General features: G+C 43.2%; 1 protein-coding gene across 2 annotated transcripts; it reads right to left on the bottom strand.

Annotated features, from left to right (window-relative positions):
* On the bottom strand, positions 1–26,192 carry VXN (vexin). 2 transcript variants are annotated; one of them, XM_084619217.1, is made up of 7 exons: positions 26,069–26,192; positions 19,360–19,415; positions 10,942–11,089; positions 8,040–8,101; positions 7,091–7,184; positions 6,680–6,768; positions 3,928–4,066 (listed from the first exon to the last, which is right to left on the bottom strand). In XM_084619217.1, exons 1-7 carry the CDS (start codon positions 26,133–26,135, stop codon positions 4,061–4,063), a joined length of 522 nt encoding a protein of 173 aa, XP_084475343.1. In that variant the 5' UTR covers positions 26,136–26,192; the 3' UTR covers positions 3,928–4,060. The 2 variants fall into 2 exon arrangements, with proteins under 2 accessions (XP_084475342.1, XP_084475343.1); XM_084619216.1 differs by lacking the exon at positions 7,091–7,184 and having other exon boundaries at positions 1–4,066.

Genomic DNA, 26,192 nt, shown 5'->3' on the forward strand with positions numbered 1-26,192 from the left:
TTTATTTTGTATGAAGAGGACATACTTTATTTCAATCAATAAAATAGATACTTGCTACGATACAAGAAATCACCACAGTACCTTTTGGAGTACAAATTAAATAACTTACACTGTTTGTCAGTCTCCCACTGTCACACAGATTGCAGTTACAAATTAAGAGAGAACATAAATACAACACATTTCAGATACAGTGACTGTTAGGTAGAGCATGTATTATCTCTTCTCCCCCACCCCCCTCTTCGCATACTGTTTAAAGCTATTATTTAACAGAAACAAATGCTAAAAAATAGACCTTTCAATAGACACATGTTTGATGCCTTGGCCTAGGGGCTAACTTAATGGAGCTGTATGGATCAGGTTACCAGATATGCAAGCATCACAAGCATTAGCCCTCTCTGTTTCCCCATGTCCTGTTAGTCTATCGTTACTAGTCAGGTGGTTTTTGTTGTTATCTTTGGATCAATCTAAAGAGACTAGAACAAAAAAAGGGAGCTCATAGACATAGATCCTGCAAATACGTATGCACATGCTTAACTTTATGCAGCCGAGTGGTCTTGTTGAGCTCTGTGAATACAATTAAGCATGTGTATGTTTGCTGAAGTGCGGCCTATGATAGTGCTTCCATGTGCACAGCTTAGGTCATTGTATGAAGTGGCGTGATGGGGAAATCATTGCAGAGCTGCTGGTGCCTTGTGGAAAAACTTGGGAAACAGTTCTAGTTTCCAGAATAAGTTATCGTTGTTTCTCTTTCATCGTCTTTTATTTCTCAGGGTATTTGCATTTTAATGGCTTGATCCTGCAAAGTGCTGAGCCCCCTCAACTCCCACTGAGGTCAACAGGATTGGAGGGTGATCATCTGATCAGTCCCTAGAAGAGTATAATTGTGTTAAAATATTAATTTGCTCCTCTTTTCTCTTCCTTAGCAGAAACCATCCTTATCTTTCTTTTAGACTGAGACCAAGTGTTGTCACAGAGGATTTTGACTTCAGTTGGGTTATAACGCCCATGAGTATTGCAGTTTAGGTGTGCAGCACTCCCCATGTACTAGATGCTTTATAAAGTGGATGTGCCTTTGCAGAATAAAACTTGTTTTCATACAAATCTCCTTAAGCCTAAGTGCTAATGGCATCCCCTGCTGTATGAAAGATGTGGAGGAGAGACTGCACTCAGCTTTCCTGAGCTATTGGCAATAGCTCTGCTCCTCCACAGCCATGGCCCATGATATAACTCCCGCACTGCCCCAAGTACAGGCATTAAGGGTATGGCTCAGAGGCTAGGGCCACTGCTACAATACTCCAGTGAGGATGCTCCTCTCTGGTTTACAGAACTTCTATAGCATAAACTGCTGTAGGTCTTTCTGTGAATAAGTTGCTTAGCAGCAATGTTCAGCCACAGACATCAGCACTGGAGACGTCTCCTCTCATTCAGCATCGGATGCCTTCTCCCAGTGCACTGACTGGCAACCCATCCTTTTAACACCTGGCTACTATCCTATTTCAGCAGAAAACATGGGCAGAGTCTGGACCTTTTGAGGCAGGGCTACAGGCTCTCTTCACATCTTACATGGAGCATGCAGAGAAATCTGCTTCTTTCCCATGTGGGGGATCCACTCTTCTGGACTGAGTCCATGTGTGGATCCTGGACCAGAGAGCATTTTGCTTTTAGTAAGAAAGAAAAAGCAAAGAGAAATGCAGGAAATATAATGACATATTAGGCTGAATTGTTTCTAAACAACGATTTTCAAAGTTTTCTAGAGCATTTCTGCACCTCTTTCTAAAGGACGCAGCCGTGACGAAGGCCAGGTGCACTGGATAGCAGAGGTACTAGTTTCTCACTGTTAAAGCTTGATATAAGATCCTGGAGAGGGATCTGTCTATCTGCTGAAAAGGAAACACCTCGAGAGACCGTTTTTAACAAGCACTTTCAAGCTGCTTCATGTCTCTCACACAATCTTCTTAAAGACAATAGTTGTGATGGATTTGACCCGTTTGCTGATGGCTTAGTAACTTGACCTGTATATCGGTACTCTCTAGGTTGGATGGCCCTAAAAAGAATGGGGCGCTCTTACCACATTAGCTGAGGAGTGGGGTAGGGTGCGGTAGGGTGGGGAAGAGATGCTAGCTCAAGGCAGAGAAGGGGAGTTGCACAGTCCCCTGCACCACCTTATTTTAGCCTCTGGCTGTAGGAGTCATTCAAAGATTTAAAGAACTGAGGACATTTTTCCTCTAACAAATGCAAATGGGGATGTGTGTCTTACTTTTCAGCTGTCACATTTCCTTTATTAGGAATAGTCTGATCACATATTGCTGGCATTTGACATCATCTTTTTATCACTTTCTGATTCTGAGACTCTAGGCTGCCTTGATCTTGCCTCACGAGAGATGCTTGTAGAAATGTTTTTTAAAGTGTAGAGTTATGAATACATTCGTACAACTTTTTATTTAAAAGTAAGTTTTAGAGCATTAAGATTGAGATGCAAAAGCTCATTCTTGTAGGTGTTCATTTTGTTCAAAGGGTGGTGTGTGTCAGACAAATTCATGTTGGAGTCCTGCACTGGGACAAATTTAAATACCTTCATTCTGGCAAATGAAGGGCTTGATCCTGCAATAACCAACAAGAATATTAATGTGATTTAGGGCTGCAAGATTGGGCTCAGAATTTGTCATTCTTTCTTTCAATTTTTTCATATTTTCCTCTGGAAAAGAGAAAAGGAAACAAGGTCGGTAGCTCCTAAACTGAGAGAAATGCAGAGGCAGCAATTTTCCTCCATTTGCGCAATCCCATTAAAGTCATTAGCTAATAGCAGTGTTTCCAACAACTGGTACGTGGACTGGCACTGGTTCCTGTGATCTCCTTGATGCAGTTTAGAAAGGCAGGAAGCTGGTCCCTGGTATCAAAAAGGGTGAGAAACACTGGCTTATAGGATCAGGCCTCTTGAGAGCAAACCTACTTTAGTGAGTAGTCCAGTTGTGCAATCTATACATCCTTTCTTGCCTCCTAGCATCTCATGCACATGGTGAAATTTTCTGTAGCACAAGTTACATATTACAGTTATACCTAGCACTTGAGCAGGTTCTTCAGAACAAAGTGTCTGCATCTGATGTTCCATTGTTGGTACAGTTTGATCTGGACAGGAAATTTTAATAGACTGATTATTTGTCATGGATCAGAGTTTCAGTAAATGTGCACCTGGAAGTCACTCAGGCCCAGAGCCTCAAAGGTATTTGTAGGTGCCTAACTCCCATTGAAATCAGTGAGAGTTAAGTGCTTAAATAACCTCAGTTCTGTCTCGCCCTCCCTTTGTTTACTCCTGTCTCATAAACATCAAAAGTGAATAAAAATGTATTGGGGCATGTCCATCAGCAAAGTGTACGCGATTTAAGGTTTGGTTTTTAACTCCTGTACCTCAGAGAAAATGACATTGGGGTGGGCCTGAATTCAGTGGTGGCAGTGGTACAAAATGAACAGCCGGACTTGGCTTTAATGGCACATTGTAGTTGATTTGAGGTCTCATAGGAATATACAAAGCTTGTTGTAGGCTTTTGTCTTTGTGAATCTAAGTTAATTAGGATAGAACAAGTACAATGGTGAATGAGTCAACAGTAGCTTTAGCATTAGCAAATCAAAGGTGGAATCTGTTACAACTGTATTGGTATCAGAAATATTCCAATAAAATATGGCTGTTGAATTAGCTCACATTCACCTTTTTTCTCCATTATCCTTCCATCTTTCCAGGATAGGCAAATGCCCTGAATAGCACAAGTAATGGTATGCCTTCAGATATTCATCAACAGAGTTACAGTCATCCCTAGGGAAATCCTAAAGCATTCTGCCCTTGCTAAAGGAATATTCATCCTGCAATAGCAAAGCTGAGGCTTGTCAGTCAGCCTCAAAGGCACTGTTTGTTGCCCCCAGATATTCTGATTTCTTCTTGTGCTTCATCCACATTTTTCTCAGGATGCCAGGTGTTCCGCACAAGTTGTTGCCAGTCAAAGGTAAAGAGGCATCTGCTTCTGGGGCGAGGGTTAAGTCATGCTCAGTGTTCTTCCTCGAGTGCCTTTTATGGCTAGAGAACAAAGCAGGGGACACAAAATGTTTCTCTGTTGTGGCCCTTTGCCAGGTTCATTCACATTTTCAATGACTAACTAAACAAGCTGAAATAACCTTGCTTTAACATAAGGGAAAGAGCTGCTTAAACTGGGATGTAATTAAATTTGTTGTAAGTAGATCCCTCTTCCAGCCTCCCATTCTTTTGACTCTCTCTAACACTGACTCTCTGTGCCAAGTGAGCAAAATATGGATTAAATATAAATACAATTCAAATAGTGAAACTAACACTGCAAAACAGAGTGACAGCTGGACTGTATTTTGTGCAAACCTCACCTCTTTCTTTGACTCCTCTTTGACCTCATTGTTGTCATGTCTAGAGGCTTGATTCCACAAACCTCCCTGCTCATGACAGCAGTCCCAATGGGCTAGACTGAGCCTAGACACAGCCCCGGCTAAGGGCCAGCACGTGACTGGTCTGCCCCACAATTCCTTTTCTCCCCTCTTGCTCCAGGAGAAGTGACTGCAGCTCTGGAAAGAGTGCAGTTTATTTTCCTCTTGTGCCTGGCCTTCTGTTCAAATCAGTGAGAAGAGAGGCCCAGCCAAGGCTCTGCCCATTCCCTTCCCCTCTCTGCCTCCTCCTCATCCATTTATTTGCAAGGTGAAAGTATCCAGGGAGCAGGGGCTGTGCTCTGCACCTGACCCATAAGCAAGATCTTGATAGGCTAATGCCTGGTGGGGCCTTTACCCCCCCAATCTAGTCCAATTACTTCAATTCTATCGCTTCCTTGTTTGAATATTCTTGTGAGAGTTGGGGTTGCAGGATCACATCCTACATTATGGCTCAATCCTAAAAACACTAATGGATATAGTGTTTACTACTCCCCATTAAAGCCAATGGACGATGGGTAAGGTTATGTTTATGTCACGGAGGTCATGAAAATCACGGAATCCATGACTTCCAGAGACCTCTGTGACATTCTCTGTTTCAGCCCCAGGGGCTGCAGGACTCTGGAGCTGGCAGCCAGTGGGGCCCTGGCAGGGTTCAGGCGACAGGGGCCCCCTACAAGGTTCCAGTGACAGGTGACAGACTCCTGAGGGGGCCCTCGGGATTCCAGCCATGGGTGACAGCCTTGTGCAGGGGAAGGGGAATGCCTTAGGCGAGCAGCTGGGATGTCCCGTTTTCAATTTGGGAAATATGGTCACCCTGCAGCTCCCAGCCGTTGTGGGTGGAGGGGGGAACCCACAGCTTCCACACACCACAGTGGCATGGGAAGCCATGCAGCAGCAAAAGTCACAGACAGGTCACCGCTTCCCTGAATTTTTGTTTATTGTCTGTGACCTGTCCGTGACTTTTACTAAAAAATAACCATGACAAAATCTTAGCCTTAACTGTGGGTATGCCTACGTTGGAGCTGGAGGTGTAATTTCCCGCTCGAGTAGACATACACACACTAGTTCTGATCAAGCTAGCTTGCTAAAAATAAAGAGTAGTCTTAGCAATGTGTGTGATGGGAGGGGTTAACTGCCCTGAGTAAAATCCTGTCCAAGACTGTAGGTACATACTCAGGACAGCTAACCCCTCCCACCTATAGTGCCACCGTGGCTTCATTTCTATTTTAGCACACTAGCTTGATCAGAGCTAGCACAGGTATGCCTATTCAAGCTCGAATTCACATCTCCAGCTCCAGTGTAGACAACTCCTAAGTCTGGTGGTAAGCAGGTAAGCACTAGGCCCAGTTGTGTTTGTGACATCCTTAGATTGTAAGATCTTTGCAGCAGGCACCGTAGGCCAGATCCTCTGCTGATGTAAACTGGGGTAGCTCCATCTATTTCAGTGGAGATACACCAGAGGAGCAGGCCCCAGGTATATAATTTGAGTGTAAAGTGCTATGACATGTCTAAATAATGATGAGAATAAATATGGGCTGGTTGTTACTGCCTCCAGATACCAATGCATTTATCTGCATTAATCTGTGGTGTAACTCGATTGACAGATTAATTTACATGAGGTGTCCAATTGGCCCATAGGAGCCATTTTCTATTTAATATAATTATCTGTTTAGAAATATAAGGAAACTGCACTTTATAGTGCCTCAGTGCTTTGGGTTAAATTCTGCAGATGACTTCAGTCTGAAGTCGTGTAATCAAGGGGTCTGAAGTATGTAATCAAGAGCAGAACTTGGGCCAGTATCTACATGTAATGACCCTGTCTATTCCTTTTACTTTCTAAGGGAGACCTTGGCTTGAGTAAATTGGACTCACGATGACACACTAGTTAGATGTTTATAAATAATTACTCAGACATCACTAACTTTTTTCTAATTAAGCAACAGAAATTAAATTGACATATGTCCAACACTTTAAATAGCATTAAGATCTAAAATGCCTAGGTTAATAGTGCATAATCAAGAAAATAACACCTTAGGCAAATATTTTGGAAATTAATTACTCATCTACTATAGACCATTAAGGTTTATTACTCCAATCATGGGTAATTTGAAACTGACTTTTTGTATGTGTGTGTGAATTGATGACCTACAGTCTGGGCCACCTGCTGTTTTTCCTTACAGACAGAGCCTTGAAGTCCCACTACACCAGGAGTGGGTGGATGTATTGAAAGGGGACTTACACTTCTGCAGAAGCACTGTCCTGTGTAGCTGGCTCTGTGACTGCAGCCCGTTTCACTGTGATATGGGTGACTGGGAATGCTGAAGGTTGCTAGGGAAGAAAAAGGTCATTAAGAAACTTTTACACATTTCTTTAATGAATGGGGACTGCAGGTTACTTGGGGACTTAAGGGGAAAGATTTTTAAAAATACCATAAATTGCTGAAAGGGAGAGCAAATTAAGGGCCTGATCACTGAACCCTTAACCACAAAATAATCCTTACTAATGTGAATAGTCACTTCAATGGAGGTGCTCTTGTGAGCAAGGATCACTCGTGTGAACAAGGGTTGTGAGACTGACACCTAAAAAACCCGGTAGGTTTCACTGCTTTTTTGGTAAATCATTTCTTCGGTACTGAGGGGCAACTACTCACCTGCTATTAGTGGGTGCAACTCCATATTGGGCCCTGACTGTGTCTGTAAAGTGGGGATAATGATCCTGACCTCCTTTGTGAAGCACCTGGAGACCTACTGATGAAAAGGGCTAGATAAGAGCGAGATATTATTACTACCGCTACTTCAGGCTACAACTAGAATGGCTAGTTTTCCTGAGGATGTTGGACTTAATTCACTGTGGTCACTATTACTTAGTGGCTCCACTTTTCTTGAACCAATTTATATGTGTCACATAGGATTAAACTGAGAAGACTAGATCTTCCTTTTTGTGTTTTCTAGGGTTGTTCCAAGAAGCAATCATTAAAAATGTCAGAAATTGCTTTTGCGAATCTAGTCCAATTTGACCAGTTTAAATGCAGGTAGGTGACGTGAATTTTGTATTGGGCGAAAGAGTAAATTCTCTATTCACTTTTTTCACACCATTCATGATTTTATAGATCTCTACCATATCTCTTTTCTAAGATGAACAGCTCAAATCTTTTTTAGTCTCTCCTCATATGGAAGTTGTTCCATAGCCTTGATCCTCTTTGTTTCCCTCCTCTGAACCTTTTCCAGTTCCACTATCTCCTTTTTGAGATAGGGCGACCAGAACTGGACATAGTATAAATCCATGATATGCCCACACCGTGAATACAGTGCAATTATCATATTTTCTATCTTATTTTTTATCCCTTTCCTAATAGTTACTAACATAGTCTTAGCCTTTTTGACTGCTGCTGCGCTTTGAGCAGAAGTTTTTCAGCGAGCTATCCACAGTGGCTCCAAGATCACTTTCTCTGGTTGTAACAGGCATTTTAGAACTCATTATATATCTAGTTAGGATTATTTTTTCCAGTGTGCATTAGTTTGCACTTATCAGCATTGAATTTCATCTACTAGTTAAAGCACATCACATACAGGTAGCTGGTCTTACTGAATTTTACTTACAGAAGATTTTCCATCCGGCTGATTATCACAGGATTTTGATGACTCTTGTTCAGAAATTCCCACTGCAACGCATAATTAAGATGCTATTATTGGTAATTATTCTCCTGGACTTTATGTAATTAAAAAATTATGTGGAAAGATCCAGTAATTAGAGTTATAGTCCTATTGGATTTGACTATGGCCAATTACAAAGATCTATATCACAAAAGGGCTAACTACCTTTTGTTATATAGGAATGGGAGAACTTGGAATTTTTTAAGTAGACTTGCAATGCGGTAGGGCAAAATCACTCAATCTCCCATTCTTTGGCTTTTGAAATGGTAACTTCAGCTATTAACATTGGACCAAGCCTTCAGGTCCTTACTCCATGCTTCATTGTGCATGGCCTTGTGTGGGGGCAAAAAAGGAAGCTGCAAAGAGCATCTCCCCCTACCTCCCTCAATTCAGGCATTTCCATACTTTTGAGAGCTTCACTTTGCTACCTTAATAATGTTCTTTAAACATTGTTTTTGTGTGTGTATTTTTCTAGATTTATTTTTTAAAGCAAATAGTAAAAACAGAGATTCCATCATATTGCATCATATTGACCCGTATGTGGTTCATCAGCAGGGTTGGATCTCCTCCATTTGAGCTATGGCGCAACTGATAGCAGTAGTAGCTTGTCATCCTCTGTGTGGACCAGATCTAGGGGGGGTATGAGAGTGCAGATATTTGTTGATAGCAGAGGAATGGTGAGACTCAGGAATCTTGAGTTCCATTCCAGGCTCTGGAGGGGAGTGTGTTATGGTGGACACAGACACTTCTGCCTATTTCCCACAAGCTTGTCCCGGTCTGCTCCATACCCTCCAACCTGCCCCTATCCTAGTCCTGACTCTTTTCCCATCCCTGACTCCAGTCTCATTCCCCTCACCTACCCAGTCCCAGTTTCCATTCCTCAGGCTTCTCATACCAGTCCCACTCTCCCTGCCTGCCAATCCTAGTACCCCTCTCCTGGCTCCTTGTTTGATTTCTCCCTCACCCTCGCCCCCACTGTCCCCCAGTCCTAGTCTCACTCCTCAGACTCCTCATCTAATCTGTGTCTCTGGCTCCTAGTCCCAGTCTCTTTGCCCAGCCACTCCCAATTCTTTCCCCACACTCCAGCTCCTTGTCAGATCTGGCTCATTCCCCCCTTCCACCCTTCATTGGTTCCTAGTCCGAGTCTCCTTGCCCAGTCAGTCACAGTTGATCTCCTCTTGAGCTACTCATCCTGTCTGTGTTTCCAAACTCCCAACCAACTAGCTCTCAGTTCCCCATCATTTGCCTCAGTGGCTCCCAGTTCCAGTGTCCTTGCCCAACCAGTCCAACCTCCCCTTTCCCCATAATTGGCTCCTAGTTCCTGCCTCCCCGCCCCACCCCCTCTCCAGCTCCTACTCTCCTTGCCCAGCCAATACCAGTCAATTTCTCTCCACCTTTAGTCCCAGTCTCCCCAGACTCCTTGTTCCAATCTATTCCTTTCCCTCCTTACTGGCCCAGCTTTTGTGTCTTCTTCATTCAAATCGGATGCCGGCTCCTTCAAACTGAGGCTCACTGAGACTACAGGAGAGAAAGGCTCCCTGCTATCAGTTTGAGTGTTTGGCCTCATCTAGGCCTGAAGCACCTGTTACAAGGTAAGTCCTTCTGAGCCCCAGTAGCTCTGGGCTGGAGCATGCTCAGTCACTGTGGGGATGGTCACAGTGCATGTGCACCCCTGTCAGGCTTGAGCAGGCTCAGTGAAATCTAAGAAGTCTCTACTGATCATGTGTGAACTGTGTTTTTTCAAAGGCTTAGAACTTGGCCAAATTTGGGTGGATTGTCATGGGCGGGCTAAAGGCACTTTCATGACACAAAGGCCACCTCCCTGCCAAGTTTCATGACTGCTATAAAGCATAAGCTGTACAAAAAAAGAGTTGCAAGAATTTTTTTAACATTGGCAAAAAAATGTATTCTCAGAAACAGCTGACCTGTTTTGTACTTCTGGAGGAATTCTGCACCACTGCACATGCACAGAATTCATGTGCTGTGCAGATTTTTTTTCCGCAGAAAATACATTCTGCGAGAAAGGTACTGTGGTTATGCCTTTCACCCAGCAGGGGCCATTGTGGCACCAGAACAGAGAGCAACTGCTCATGAGCCAGCACCAGCTGTGGATAGGGAAGAGAAGAGGCTGCCTTCCTCACAGTACTCTGGCCATGGGGCCAGGTCAGGAGGCACAGGATATGGGGGGATGGACAGTGTGGGTCACATGGGGCTGCTAGGTGGTCACAATATGGGGTTCAGAAGGGCTAGTTGGCGGGACAGATGGGTGGAGGCTGAGTGGGGGAGCAGGGCCACATGGGGTTGGTGGGAGAGGTACCAGAGTGGGGGTGCAGGGCCACATGGAGATGGGGGAAGGAGGTGCAGGGACATGTGAGGATGGGTGGAGGAGGGGTGGGTGAGTGGGGGTGCAAGGACACATGCTCCTCCATCATCCCTGACTCCCTGAAGCCTTTGCAGTGCTCTTGATTGGTGCGGGAAATACATTTCTGTACTGTAGCTTAAATTAATTATTACTCAGAGTTCTCTATTAATATGCCTAGTAAGGAATCTATTTGTCAAAAAACATTTTCTGAATCTTTTTTGTTGTCTGTATTGTTATAGACATAGCTGTTTGTATTATTTTGGTAATTTATTTCAAAATACGTATCAACTGGCATGTTTACATTGTGTTATTGTGACAGATAAATATGCAGAATTTTGTAGAATTTTTCATTTTTTGGCATTGAATTTTTTTGAGATACCCATTTTAATGAAAACTTCATGAAACTAGAAGGCTGCAACATCAAATGATGTTCTGAGCAATCAGCACAGAGATGGCAGCATAATGAAGTCAAAGCCGAGGACTTACTGTGCTTGGTGGGACAGAATCTTTCCTGTTCATTCTGCAAGCGGCCAAAGTTCTGCACCGCATCTTTGTACAGGACTTGGGTGAGATCGCCTTGGCTTGGAAGCAAATCCTCTGTCCTGTAGGGCTGATAATCAGACACTGCTACCACCTACAGGAAAGAGACAAAACTATCCAATTACAAACGTCCTTCATTGGAGCTATGTATGACTGTAAGGCATTCAAGTCATTACATTGGAATCTCTATCATTGGTTCTGTTGCATTTAGTCCTTCAACCTGTTTCCCCATAAATGAAAGGGGAATATTTTGATTTTGAAGTGTGAGCATGAGGAATGATAAACATGTTGGAAAATGACCTGCATTCTCTTTGCAGTTGCAATATGTATGTGCATCTTCCCGTATTTATCTCAAGGGCTAAAGTGAACATTTAAAAAGTGACAACCGATTTTGAAAACAGTGGTTTTTGGATGCCCAACTTGAAACACTGTGGATATAATTCTCCGTAGTCTTGTACCTGGGGCAGTCTTCTTCCCAGTTCGTCTTCGTGCTCGGAGCATCCTCTTCACAGACTGCAGGGGTGTGCATGTGGCTGCTTGCTTTAGTGGCCCCTTGAAGAGCACAATGAGCTTGCTTTTGCTTGCAAGAGGTCAAAGGGGAGCTCAAAAGCTGGGCTGCCACAAGAGGGGTGAAGGCACACACCACAAGCCTGCACTCTCCCTAGCCATAGTCAGACACATTAGCCATTGCACCACTGGCCCCTGCACCTTAGGTTCTCTCTGGGATGGCCGCGCTGCCTATGTGAGGCAGATGGTCGCATGAGGGGAGACCTTCGCACTCTCAGCTCTGCCTTCCTCTCTCAGAAGACCAGGAGAGAATGCAAGAAGAAAGGCATCAGCGGGCAAAGGAATAGGGAGGGTTTAAATTCTCATAGATTATTTCCCGGATTTCCCCCCCTACCCCGCATTTGGGGCTTCATGCTTCAACTGCGCTGCTGGTGCTCAGAGCCTCAGCTCGGTGGCGCACTCCTGGGTTCCGGGCTTCAGCCCCATGGGATGTGCTGGAGGTTGGGGTCCCGGGGTTCCCCCATGAGGCCCTGCAGAGCCCCTGAAACTGGTACTCTGCTTCCCCCAGGCATTTGAAAATATTTACCTCCCTCCTGGATTGCATAGACAATCCAGGAAGTTGCATAGACAATCCAGGACGTTTTTGGAAAGCGTAGGGGACAATTTCCTGGCGCAAGTGCTAGAGGAGCCAACTAGGGGGGGCGCTTTTCTTGACCTGCTGCTCACAAACCGGGTAGAATTAGTGGGGGAAGCAAAAGTGGATGGGAATCTGGGAGGCAGTGACCATGAGTTGGTTGAGTTCAGGATCCTGACGCAGGGAAGAAAGGTAAGCAGCAGGATACGGACCCTGGACTTCAGGAAAGCAGACTTCGACTCCCTCAGGGAACGGATGGCCAGGATCCCCTGGGGGACTAACTTGAAGGGGAAAGGAGTCCAGGAGAGCTGGCTGTATTTCAAGGAATCCCTGTTGAGGTTACAGGGACAAATCATCCCGATGAGTCGAAAGAATAGTAAATATGGCAGGCGACCAGCTTGGCTTAATAGTGAAATCCTAGCGGATTTTAAACATAAAAAAGAAGCTTACAAGAAGTGTAAGGTTGGACATATGACCAGGGAAGAGTATAAAAATATTGCTCGGGCATGTAGGAATGATATCAGGAGGGCCAAATCGCACCTGGAGCTGCAGCTAGCAAGAGATGTCAAGAGTAACAAGAAGGGTTTCTTCAGGTATGTTGGCAACAAGAAGAAAGCCAAAGAAAGTGTGGGCCCCTTACTGAATGAGGGAGGCAACCTAGTGACAGAGGATGTGGAAAAAGCTAATGTACTCAATGCTTTTTTTGCCTCTGTCTTCACTAACAAGGTCAGCTCCCAGACTGTTGCGCTGGGCATCACAAAATGGGGAAGAGATGGCCAGCCCTCTGTGGAGATAGAGGTGGTTAGGGACTATTTAGAAAAGCTGGACGTGCACAAGTCCATGGGGCCGGACGAGTTGCATCCGAGAGTGCTGAAGGAATTGGCGGCTGTGATTGCAGAGCCATTGGCCATTATCTTTGAAAACTCGTGGCGAACCGGGGAAGTCCCGGATGACTGGAAAAAGGCTAATGTAGTGCCAATCTTTAAAAAAGGGAAGAAGGAGGATCCTGGGAACTACAGGCCAGTCAGCCTCACCTCAGTCCCTGGAAAAATCATGGAGCAGGTCCTCAAAGAATCAATCCTGAAGCACTTGCATGAGAGGAAAGTGATCAGGAACAGCCAGCATGGATTCACCAAGGGAAGGTCATGCCTGACTAATCTAATCGCCTTTTATGATGAGATTACTGGTTCTGTGGATGAAGGGAAAGCAGTGGATGTATTGTTTCTTGACTTTAGCAAAGCTTTTGGCACGGTCTCCCACAGTATTCTTGTCAGCAAGTTAAGGAAGTATGGGCTGGATGAATGCACTATAAGGTGGGTAGAAAGCTGGCTAGATTGTCGGGCTCAACGGGTAGTGATCAATGGCTCCATGTCTAGTTGGCAGCCGGTATCAAGTGGAGTGCCCCAAGGGTCGGTCCTGGGGCCGGTTTTGTTCAATATCTTCATAAATGATCTGGAGGATGGTGTGGATTGCACTCTCAGCAAATTTGCGGATGATACTAAACTGGGAGGAGTGGTAGATACGCTGGAGGGGAGGGATAGGATACAGAAGGACCTAGACAAATTGGAGGATTGGGCCAAAAGAAATCTGATGAGGTTCAATAAGGATAAGTGCAGGGTCCTGCACTTAGGATGGAAGAACCCAGTGCACCGCTACAGACTAGGGACCGAATGGCTAGGCAGCAGTTCTGCGGAAAAGGACCTAGGGGTGACAGTGGACGAGAAGCTGGATATGAGTCAGCAGTGTGCCCTTGTTGCCAAGAAGGCCAATGGCATTTTGGGATGTATAAGTAGGGGCATAGCGAGCAGATCGAGGGACGTGATCGTTCCCCTCTATTCGACATTGGTGAGGCCTCATTTGGAGTTCTGTGTCCAGTTTTGGGCCCCACACTACAAGAAGGATGTGGATAAATTGGAGAGAGTCCAGCAAAGGGCAACAAAAATGATTAGGGGTCTAGAACACATGAGTTATGAGGAGAGGCTGAGGGAGCTGGGATTGTTTAGCCTGCAGAAGAGAAGAATGAGGGGGGATTTGATAGCTGCTTTCAACTACCTGAAAGGGGGTTCCAAAGAGGATGGCTCTAGACTGTTCTCAATGGTAGCAGATGACAGAACGAGGAGTAATGGTCTCAAGTTGCAGTGGGGGAGGTTTAGATTGGATATTAGGAAAACTTTTTCACTAAGAGGGTGGTGAAACACTGGAATGCGTTACCTAGGGAGGTGGTAGAATCTCCTTCCTTAGAGGTTCTTAAGGTCAGTCTTGACAAAGCCCTGGCTGGGATGATTTAACTGGGAATTGGTCCTGCTTCGAGCAGGGGGTTGGACTAGATGACCTTCAGGGGTCCCTTCCAACCCTGATATTCTATGATTCTTCCGGACAGCTCCAGCTGCATTTAAGCCCTGATTCCAAGGATGCCAATAGCCGTAGGCCTCTTGCTGCTGCTCAGTCACTACTGGCCCTCCTGTAGCTACTTCAATCTCCCAGTCCCCCTGTAGCAGCTACTCACACTCTGCAAACTCCCAAATGTGGTGCCCACATATTAAGTGGAGTTTGATGATAGGAGCACATTATCCACACTCTTGAGGATCTGCATCAGCTATTACTAAGGTGCATGCAATCCAAGCTGTAACAAAACCCTGGATGGTTTGGAACCTGGTTATTGGAGGCCCATCACACACTGCCATAATTTGGTCAGCAGAGACACTCAGACTGCACCATTATCAATTGGATGAAGCTGCTGCTGGCAGGACATTCTCCATTCAGATCCTCAACTATGGGATTTTGCTTTCCTCCTTGCTCTGCCAGAGGCCAGATGTATTAATTTTAGGGCACTCTGCAAAGCCCATCTTTTCTTCCTGGCCCTTGGGACAGGGTAGGGAGTGGATTGCTCTCCCCCTTGATGTATGACAGAGGATGTCACACCCTTTTGTCAGACTGGAGGAACTTCAGTTCCTTTGCTTTGAAGTTGGCCTTGAGAGGGTGTCTTTGGTAAGTATGATGCTAGTTGTGAGGGCAAGAAAGAGTATGTGATAGGTTCTGATTTATGCAATTTATGACATGCAGGTGGATTGCTGCATCTGCACAGAGCCTCACTGACTTCAGGAAAGCTTTGTGTAGGCCCAGCGGTACACCTGTGCCTTGTAAATTTCAGGCTTCCATGTGTACATGGGTAAGTGGTTTGTTTTCAACTCTGTGCTAATCGTAGGATGTATTTATTTAGCCCTGTTACCTATGTTTTTTAAGATTTCTAGTTATATTAGGGACAAGAAGCCTTCAGGCATGAGGAACCATAGCAATAAATTATAACATTTCTGTCACACTAACTCAAATGTAACAGCATAACCCTCTACTGAACATTCCCACATACGCATACATTTGTTTGCTACATCTAACTAATAGCAGTACATTTTCACAGTTCCTTATCTCCTAATGCGTAATTTCATCATGACTGGGACTACCCAATGTGTTACTATAAGAAGTCAAGATGTAGGTAGGCCAGGAAACCAAACCTGTTGCAGCCCAGTTTAGATCTAAACAAGATTTGACACTGGTTTAGGTCATCAGGAACATGTTGGGTAAATCACATAGATTATTTTAAAATCACTTTTCTTTGCTAGATGTAACAGTAAATCAAAAGCTATGTGGGTTTTGAAGTTATTCAGGTGAATTGCCAATTATTGGCAGAACCATCCACATCAAGTAGCATTACTAAGCTTCTCTCTAAATATTTGATTACTGTTTTTACTATGCTTTACTGGGTTACCCTGTTCCCATGCTCCTGAATTCAGAGGCCAATTTTCACCGACTTCTGTTACTGAGTTCAACAACTGGTAGTTATGGTTTAACAGCAGTGAGGCAGTACACAGTGGTGCTGTCTCGTAGCGCCAGTGTTAAAATGAGCTTGGAACCAGTATGAAAAAATGGGCAAGGTAGGATTGAGGCGTGTCGCACAATAATGTGCGGGCTATAGCAACAACACACAAAAACACTCTTGGAATGAACAAACAGCATTCCCATTCCAAAGATCCAAGCAAACAAACAAAGGTGAAGCAATTAATTACATGACTTTGATTGTGATTTTGTAGCTTAGCCTCTAAAGAATTATGCAGTCAATGGAAAAATGTCATATTTTATGAGCTACGTTCTTGTCACTGTGCAGACTAGGCACTAATTTTAGCAGTGGAAGTGCTAGAGTGTACAGCAATATTTGCCACTTTTTTTGCCATGTAATCAAATGTCAGTTTCAATCAAGACTATTTTTCGGTATTCAATCAAGATAATTCCAGTCAACATTTTGGGGGAGGAAGAAGGGAGAATGGGAGGAACAGATGAGGGGTGTCCTATAGTGAAAATGTAGGAAGGTCAAAAATGAGCATATTGAGGGAACATTTGAATTTTTAAATCATGAGTCTTTTTGTTAATTTCCATGATTGCCCTCTTGGAAAGGATTAATTTTAAAGTGACTGAGGTTACCTCACAAGGTCAGTCACATGAATGTATAAATCACTTAATACAACACTGGCATGCTCCAGTGCTGCTGCTATGAAAGAACCTGGCAGGTTTCCAGATTGCTTGCTATTTTTGCTCTTGTCTGAGATTAAATTTGTGCATCCACTCAGATTACCAGGGTAGAGGACCTCATGCACCCAGGCAGAGCTACAACGCTAACAGTAGGCAGATGTACAAATGAAAAAAATATAACTACTCCTTTTCTTTGTATGGAAGAAAAGTTGACCATCACAAATATCCTCAAAGGCTCGTATTTTCCAGCACGTGCAATGCTATTGGATGATTACACATTAGTCAGCTGCACTAAACTGAAGCATGGAAATCAACAATTACAAGGTTTGTGTGGTTAGTTAGTTATTTTTGAAAGCCCAGTTTATGTCCTTATTTTCAGTGCATAGACTATCCTTGTGCTGTGGTGCTCTGATTGTAAACACCGGGATCATCAGCACTGACAAAAGAGGACAATCAAGAGGATTATTCTCTAGGAGTGGAAGAAAAAGAAACTATAAATATGTACAAGATTTCTTTTAAAAAGTGACAAGACAGGCACACACAGCTCAAATTAAATGTTGCAGAAGTCACTGCCTAATAGTAGCGATAAAGGTATAATGAGATTATAATGATTATGCTAAAGGATAAAAATAGCTGAACAGGATTATGACTAGAGCTGGTAAAAAGTTTTCTGTCAGAAAATGCTGATTTGGTAAAATCAAAATGTTTTGCAGGAATGTCTTGATTTTGTCAAAAATTTCAACAGGCGATTACCTAAACATTTCATTTTAATCAGGTTTAAACTAATTTAGATGTATTTTGTTTTGACTTTAGCATTTCAACTTTAATATTGTATATTAGTCAAAACAATGAAGTTCAAATGAAATGGTAAAGTCCAAATGCAGTATGTCACAATGTTTTGTTTCCTGAAAAATTCTGAGATTTCAATGTTTTTGTCCTGATTTAGGACAAAACCAAATTTTGAAATCTCTGAATTTCCCATGGAGTTGAGATTCCATTTTTCTGGCCATTTTAAATTATGATTTAGGATTGTAGGAATGAATGTTTGAGAATGTTTTTACTCATTCAAACACCTTGAGTGTAAACTTTCTGCTGGGACTGATCTTTTTGAGGTTCGTGTTCCATTTAAGACCTTCCCATTAAGATCTATGAATGCAATGGGCTGACTGAGCAACCAAAAATAGGCACTGGGATTGGAAGGAATGTAGTGTGATGGTGTTTTCAGTCCATTGATAGGTATGTGACACAGCAGAGGTAGGGAGGATTCCTGAAGTAGAGAGTGGAGCCTGCTGACTCTGGAGCATAGAGTGAGAGAATAATCCAGAAGGGAGGGAGCAGCCGGGGAACTGGAGAAGAATGTCTGTGACAATGGAAGATGGTGGTGAGAGATTTCTATGTAGGGAGCTCTGCAGAAGAAACAGGTCTGTGGCAAGCACAAATACCTTCCAGACAAAGTCTCAAAGCTGATAAAGAGGGGTCTAGATAGAATGAGAGAAAGATGAGGCAGAACTGTCAAAGAAAGAGCAAGAAAGAAAGACAATAAAGGGTCTTGGAGGGCATTATGACCTGGCTAGATGGATTTTGGCAGGGCAAGGGAGGGAAAAGGGGGCCCTAAGACAAGAAAGCCAGGCCCAAATAGCTGAGCCAGAGTATCCGAGCCTGCCAAATGGCCTTTCACAGGGGCTAAGTCTAACACTTATGTTATTTCCACTGCAGCAGTGCGGAGAATATGCACTCAGGATTGGGGCCCACAGGAGCTGTACGGACACATAAGTAGACACAGTCCCTGCCGTGAAGAACTTACAGGCTAATTAAGGGAAAGCTGCAACAAATGAGTGTAATAAACAGTAGGAGGGAAAGGAGAAGTGAGGATGAGGACAGGATCACACATCTGCACAAGCTCACTATTTAAGCTTTTGAAAAGTTAAAAAGTTTAATAACTAACTGCTCGGACTCCTTTGGGTTCACTTGTTAGCTCTCCTTCACGCCCACACAAGGGAGTCAAAAGGTATAAGGAACCCCACTACTTCCTTGCATGGGCTATCTGGATTGGTGGAGCTTTTGTGTGTGTGTGTGTGGCGGGGGAGGGGGGAGGATCAACTGCTGTCAGACTGTTGCTCTCTTTAGCAGTTGGGTGAGGAGTGAGGTAATCAGGAGTGGGGGAGTGGGCACAGCCTTGGCTCCAACCCCCAATGCACAAGTCAATGCTCTCAGTGTACAAACTAATGGTCCAGAACTGGCACAGAGGGAAAAACAAGCTGTGCTAGCAAAAAGGGCTGGCACAGATTGCATCACCCTGGATCAAGGGGGAAGTACCAGACTGTAAGTCTCAGAGGGAGTCACAGGCTGGTTCCTGAGGTGAACTACCCTCCCAGCTCCTTCAGACAATCATTTTCTGACAAGATATTAAGTCATTAATTTTGTTATAATTAAATTAATTTAATAAATTTAATTTTTAATAAATTTAAATTAATTTTGAATAATTTTGCTTGAAAAACAAATCTTTTTGAAGAGTTCAAAAAACCTTTTTCTAAATACCTGCAATTTTCCAGAAATGTTCTAAAAGTTTTCCCCAGCTCCAGACGCCATTTCAGTTCTATGCTCCCCATGCCCTGACCTGGAAAGGTCTGCTTTCCCATTTATGAGATTTTCAAGGAGAAGTTAAGTCAACTTGAATACAAAAAAATGGATATTTTTCTTACTCTCTTTGTTCGGATGTGTTGCGTGCTTTTGGCTTTTCTTCTAGCTGGACTACATGCTGCAAAGAGAAGGAAAGAAACACAATCAAAGTGCAATAGTGGTTGACACGAGAGATGACAGCTTCAGACATGGATGTATATTATAAATTATTTAGGATTTTGTTGATTAGCAATAGAAACTGGAAAATCTCAGGTTGGTGTAATTTGTTATGAGATCATCAAAAAGGCAAGCACAATTTATTTGAAATGTCATTACCAGCTCTGATGCTGTGTCTTTGTAACACCAACAGACCGCGGATGTTGGCAGGCAGGATCAAACCTGGGGCCTCTGGAGCTTAGTGCATGAGCTACAAGCCATATGACTCTTAGTGAAAGCTGGAGAGCAGACTCATTATTCTCTCTCTCTAAGTGGTCTCAGAGCCACTAGATGGGACAGAACACCACACCCAGGAGGAGTGTGGGTTACACCTTCACTCTGCCTACAATAGTGTGCAGTGCTAGGATAAGTTTCTTGTTCCACTGAAAGAACAATGGGGTATCAGGCATAGCTGGCAACATAGGAATTGTGTTTTGATGGCTGTTTGATGACAATATTTGTGATTGTCTTGAAACGCCATGTAATTACATGAGATTCTTGGCTTTCCTTTAAAAAAAATGTAAATTTCTAGCTCTTGTAATTCAGGAGAGAAGCTGGAAAAAATGTGGCCACAATGCACCCAAAAGACTCAAAAACTAGAAGATAAATAAAAAGAACCCAAAAGGTGGCATTAGTAATATCTCATGTAACTATTTTTAAGCCAATGTCATGATTTTTTTAAATTGGGATTGGCAAGGCTGTAGCAGTGATGTTAGGTGAAATATGCACTTGAAAATAGTTTGTGCACATTCCTTTTACTCATGAAACTTAGGAAGCAGATGCAAAGGCTCTATAGTAGTAGATGGAGCTTCTATCTTAAAACAAAAAAACTTCAAATCCAGACTCCAGCGAGAAACTGCTGAATTGGAATTCATTTGCAAATTGGATACTATTAATTTAGGCTTAAATAGAGACTTGGAGTGGCTAAGTCATTATGCAAGGTAGCCTGTTTCCTCTTGTTTTTTCCTACCCCCCCCCCCCAGATGTTCTGGTTTAACTTGGATTTTAACTTGAAGAGTGGTCAGTTTGGATGAGCTATTACCAGCAGGAGAGTGAGTTTGTGTGTGTATGGCGGTGGGGGGGATGTGAGAACCTGGATTTATGCAGGAAATAGCCCAGCTTGATTGTCATGCACATTGTGTAAAGAGTTGTCACTTTGGATGGGCTATCACCAGCAGGAGAGTGAATTTGTGTGGGGGGGTGGAGGGTGAGAAAACCTGGATTTGTGCTGGAAATCACTTTAGATAAGCTATTACCAGCAGGACAGTGGGGTGGGAATAGGTATTGTTTCATATTCTCTGTGTATATATAAAGCCTGCTGCAGTTTCCACGATATGCATCTGAGGAAGTGAGCTGTAGCTCACGAAAGCTTATGCTCTAATAAATTGGTTAGTCTCTAAGGTGCTACAAGTCCTCCTTTTCTTTCTCCAAATGAAGCTGATTTTCTTCAAGGAGGAAACGGGGTAATGTGGCTCTCAAAATCTACAATGCTTTTACTTGCATCAAATGCCACCCAGGGGAAGACCTTCAATTCAAGTGACCTCTGCAGAGGAAACACAACCTCTTGCTTTCTTCTAATTGGGAAATAAAAGCAAGAGGGGACATTGCCTGAAAAAAAACATCCCTCTCAGATTTTAGGGTCACTGTGTAGCTGCCATATTGTGAAGTTCTCATTCATTAGAGCTGTGTGAATAGTTCCTTTCAAACTTTACCTGGTTTCATTACCCAACTGACACAGCCCAAGCTTAAAGACATTTTTGGAGAGGGCCCAGGCCCAGACTCAAGTAAACATGGGCCAGTTTATAGTTTTATATGGAGACGAGAGGTAGGTTTGAACGGTGGACTTCAGAGCCAGGTAATCTAGCTGTGCTGATGGGACATATTTGTGACACACTCTACCTCCAGAATGACGCCTTGTAACCCCCATATTCATCATTCATATATTGTTGTGATATTTTGTACAAAGCATGCCATGTAAGGTATCATATGAAAAGTCATGATCTGCTGAAACCCATTGTTCTGTCCAAATATGTCTATCATTAATGTGTATAAAGTTATGAGATTGTGCTGTATGGTTGTTACTGAAACATGTTGTAAGTTTGATAGTGGCATGCAAAGGCTCCCTGCCCAGATGGGTGTTGACCACCCATTAATCAACTCAACTATCCAAGCACCACACAATGGGAATGGCTTGATTACTGTGACTTGGGGGTTGCTTGATCACTGTGACTCAAAGTCCACCAGGACATGCCTGGGCTAGTGTCTGCCAGGCACATGGGCCAAGGGTATAAAACAAGGGACAGTAGCATCATGTCTTAGCCTTTCTCTTCCCGCACCTATGCTGGACACAACTGGGATGCCAAGAAGACAAAGATCATCAGAGAAGACTGGTCCAGGCTTCAGGGGGAAGTCTGTGCATTAAGGACGGTAACATCCAGGGGGTGAGAACATTGCTTGATCTAAATACTGCCTAGTGTAATAAGGTTTAAGATTTAGATTGTGCACTTATTTTTATTTTCTTTGGTAACATCTCTGTGCTTTTATGCCTACCATTTATAATCACTTAAAATCTATCTTTCTGTAGTTAATAAACCTATTTTATATTTACCTAAAACAGTGTATTTTGCTTGAAGTGCTAGGGAATTCTCAGCTCAGTTACAAAGGCTTGTGTGTGTCCTCTCCACATTGAAGGAGGGATGGGCTGGGTTATAAACTTACACTGGTCAGGCTTCTGACCAGGGCAGAATGGTACAGCTCAGGGGTGAAAAGTCAGGGAGCTGGGGGGAATTGGCTGATGCCTTTCTGCTTGTGATTCATGAGAGGCTTTGGGTGTTTTCATGCAATCTAGCTGGGTGTGGGGCTCCGCCTGCTGTTGTGCTGAGTGATGACAGCTCCTGGTGGGGTTTGCTGCTTGTCACTAGCAAAGCATTGTGAGAGCCCAGGCGGTACCTCCGTTCCAGGTTGTACCCCAGGGATCCCATCACAATATTAATGACTTTTTATTAAGCTATGAAGATATATACATTATTGCCCCTTTGGCTTGAGCAGTTAACTACTATTCTGGGTCTAGCTGTATTGTTTCTGTTCAGAGAGAAAACTGATGGTACGAGAGCGATTTCTTTGCTGCAATCCCTTTTATTTGCAAAAAACATAGACAAGTCCTGTTTCCCTGAACACAGTGGAAACAAGGAACAGCAGGCAGTGTCCTTGCTTACAATTCTAAGCCTGCCTGTTCAGCCAGCACTCTGTCCAAAAGAAACTCTCTTTCTTGGCTTCATCTCGGAGCCATGCTACCCCATGCTTCTCTCACTGCTGCTTGCTTCTGCCACTGATGCACAAACCTGCAATCCAGTCAATGCCCTTGTGTTTTTGCCATCCATTCCCAGAGAAACCCCTCTTATTCTCCCTGAGTTATTTTGTACTCAGGAGTTCCATGTGGCCAGTGCTGTGGGTAGTGGCTTCTATACTTTCAGCTATATTAGTGCGTAAAGGAGCTCAATTGCTTCTTCCATTTAGGCAGAATGGAAGGCAGCTAGCATACCCATCTGCTTCAATTAGGGCTTTGCTTGCCCATAGATCAACGACGTGCTTGCTGGTAGCCACCAACATCCTCCAGCACAACAGTATATTTAAGCTGAATAACTGTGTGGTCTTGTGTTTCCTCTCCCCATCCCCTTCTTGTGACTTGTTGCCTTTCTTTGTATCTTTAAAGCTAGATTGTAAATTCCCTGGGCCAGGTTTGGTCCCGGTCTTACTCCCTGTGCTGTAAAGTGCCTAGCACACATTTGAGTGTTGTGCAGTAATTAGGAATAATTAATCATTTCTACATCATTCAGAGGTGCAGGATTTGGTGTTCTGGTTCAGGTCCATTACAGAGACAGGTGGCAGGTTGCAGCTGCGAAGTTCAGATCCAGATCTTAATCCAGATCCAAACTTTGAGACTGGGGGAGTCATAGGGTTATACGAGCCTGCAAGATTCGGCGAGTCTAACTCCCTGTCAAGATGCAGAATTTGTTGTGTCTAAGCTGTCCAAGACAGATGGCGATCCAGCCTCCTTTTGAAAACCTCAAATGAAGGAGCTTCCACAACCTCCCTAGGCAGTCTGTTCCATTGTCCAACTGTTTTTACAGTTAGGAAGTTTTTCCTAAACTTTAATCTAAATCTGTTTTGCTGTAGTTTGAGGAGGTTTTGGGGCAAGCGTTTCTGTTCCGGCTTAAACTCTGGTCAAAACCAAATGAAGCCTGCAGTTTTGGATGGTTTGTTGCAAAATCAGGTGTAACTCTTAATCTCCAGTTGAGTTTTACTTTGAGTTCTTGGGATCATTCAAATTCAGGGGTTACCAACACAAATTAACATTTGTAAGGCGCTTTGAAGATGTGTTAACTCTAGGTATTATAATTTGACTAATGAATCATTTAATGCAATGATTCTGGCTCTCTCTATACTACTATGAGGTATCGTTAATATTGGACGCTCATCTCCCATTAATAATACTTTGCTCTTACACAGAGTTTTTCATCCAATAGTCTGAAAGGGCTTTGCAGAGATGAATGTGTCTGACCATGCAAAGTTTACAGAGAGGGAAACTGAGGCATAGTGAAGTTAAGATCAAAGCTTTCAAACTTGAGTGCCTAATGTTGGGCACCTAGACTCATATTTAGGCCCTTAAATAAGTGGCCTAATTTTAGAGGTGCAGAGGACCTGCAGCTGCCACAGAAAATCAGGCCACTATTTAGATGTCTTAATATGGATTTAGGTGTCTAACTTTAGCAACCCAAGTTCAAAAATTTTGGCTTGTATTATGTTTCCAGGGTTATACAGCAAGACAGTAGCAAAGGCAGGACCCTGACTTCCAGGTCCATGCTCTAAACTCTAGACAATACTGCCTCACTATAACACATGGTGCTTGCTCACTTGGCTCACTACACTGAGCATGTACCCCCAATGTAAGAAATAGTTACAGGTAAGTATAAAATGTGACACAGTGCTCAGCTGCGGGAGGGGGCTGTATAAGCATCAGTTAAAATAATACACATGCCATTAAGCGGTTATGGCTCCAGTTTTGCCAAGTTCATGAAGTGGGAAGGAATTCATAGGCATCCCTACAACCTTTTGCCTGGTGAGGTTTATATTTGAAAACCGTGCAAGAGGGGGACAAAACCAACTGAAAAGAGTGGAGGGGATTTTCCATTAATGATATAAATAAGCTATGACTCGTTTTTGAGCCCAGAGGTGTCCAATGAAATGAACAAACAAAAAACCCCACACGCAAGCCTAGATTTCACTGGGTAAGTGATGACTAAATTCACTGATGCCTTACAAACAAAACACTTAATTAAAGATGGGGGCAGAAAAGTTTAACTGCTAGAAAAATTACCCATGTCTCTCAGGGCAGTTTACCTATTTAATGTTTTACTGAACAGTGCAGGGTAGTGTTGAGTTTCCATATTTTCTCTAATTTGGGGAAATGTTTTGTTATTTGAATTATGTTGCTGATGCCCAGATACTCCTTGGTGAGTGCCTGATAAACATGTGTAATGATAATAACCTCGCACATTTCAGCTTATTTGTGAGCCACTGGCCAAATCATTGCGTGTGTTCTGCCAATGTAAGCAGCAATCAGCCTACATGAGCTGAGGAAAGGAACTGCATGAAAGGGAAGTCACAGCACTGGCAAACATAGAGCTACTTGAATAGCCATTGAAGTATGAGTGAATCATGAAGCTAGACATTAGTGACCCACTTGCACAGGAATACGACAGCAGTGAAAACGGTGGAGAGACCATTGTGAACATATTTTTCTTGATGGGATATAAATTCTAGCAGAAACATGCTTCTGTAATTTGCCTGCTAAAAGGATGTTTATGTGAATGAGTCGCAGAATTTAACAGATGAAAACAGTTACAATGCTGGCCACATCAGTGCGTCTATTCATGTTGTGGAAATAAGCAGCAGAGTGCCTACGTTTACAGCTTGCAAGTGCAGATTAGATCTGTCCCCCTTCCCCACCCCAAAAATAGTTTTTCATGCTTTTATCTGGCTTCTTTTGGTATAAGCAGTTACTGAGTTTAAACTATGTTGTTCAATCAAATGGATACTGTGTTTTGTCTGGTATTTATTCTTCAAATCACCAGATGTAATTCATGTTAATACACATTCATTCCTAGGACATGATTTTGGAAATGTTCCCCTTATTGATCCAGCAGACACTTGCTCAATATATAGCCAGTTCCGGTGAGCAAATAATTCTTCATGGAATTACATTGTTATTTTCTATGTCATAAATCAGCCCTACTGTTTTGAGCTATGCCTTATTGATCACCTATTCAGAATATAAACAAAATCACATGGCATCAAGAACATTCATCTCACATTTTTTCCTGTGGAAATATTTCACGTCGACATTGTCCAGGCATCTGCATCCATTAGCTTCAGAACAACTAGAGAACACAGAAGTGCAAGTACAATACAGTAGAACAAAGAGATGAGTTTATCACTTGAAAGGATTTCTCTACTGGTAAAACATTTTAGATAAACGACAGCACTGTCTGTTACTCTGCTTTAACATGTACTCACATTTGGATGAAATCACAGTGGTGAAAACTTCTAAATTTTCATCGCTGCAGCTGTAAATCTGGTGCATTTTTCACCTCTCTCTTCTGACTGCCTATCGGCTTCAGGCAACTGCTCTGAACTTCTG

Source organism: Lepidochelys olivacea (genome assembly GCF_965140295.1).
Source record: "Lepidochelys olivacea isolate rLepOli2 genome assembly, chromosome: 2".
In the NCBI taxonomy this organism is placed as follows: Eukaryota; Metazoa; Chordata; order Testudines; family Cheloniidae; genus Lepidochelys; species Lepidochelys olivacea.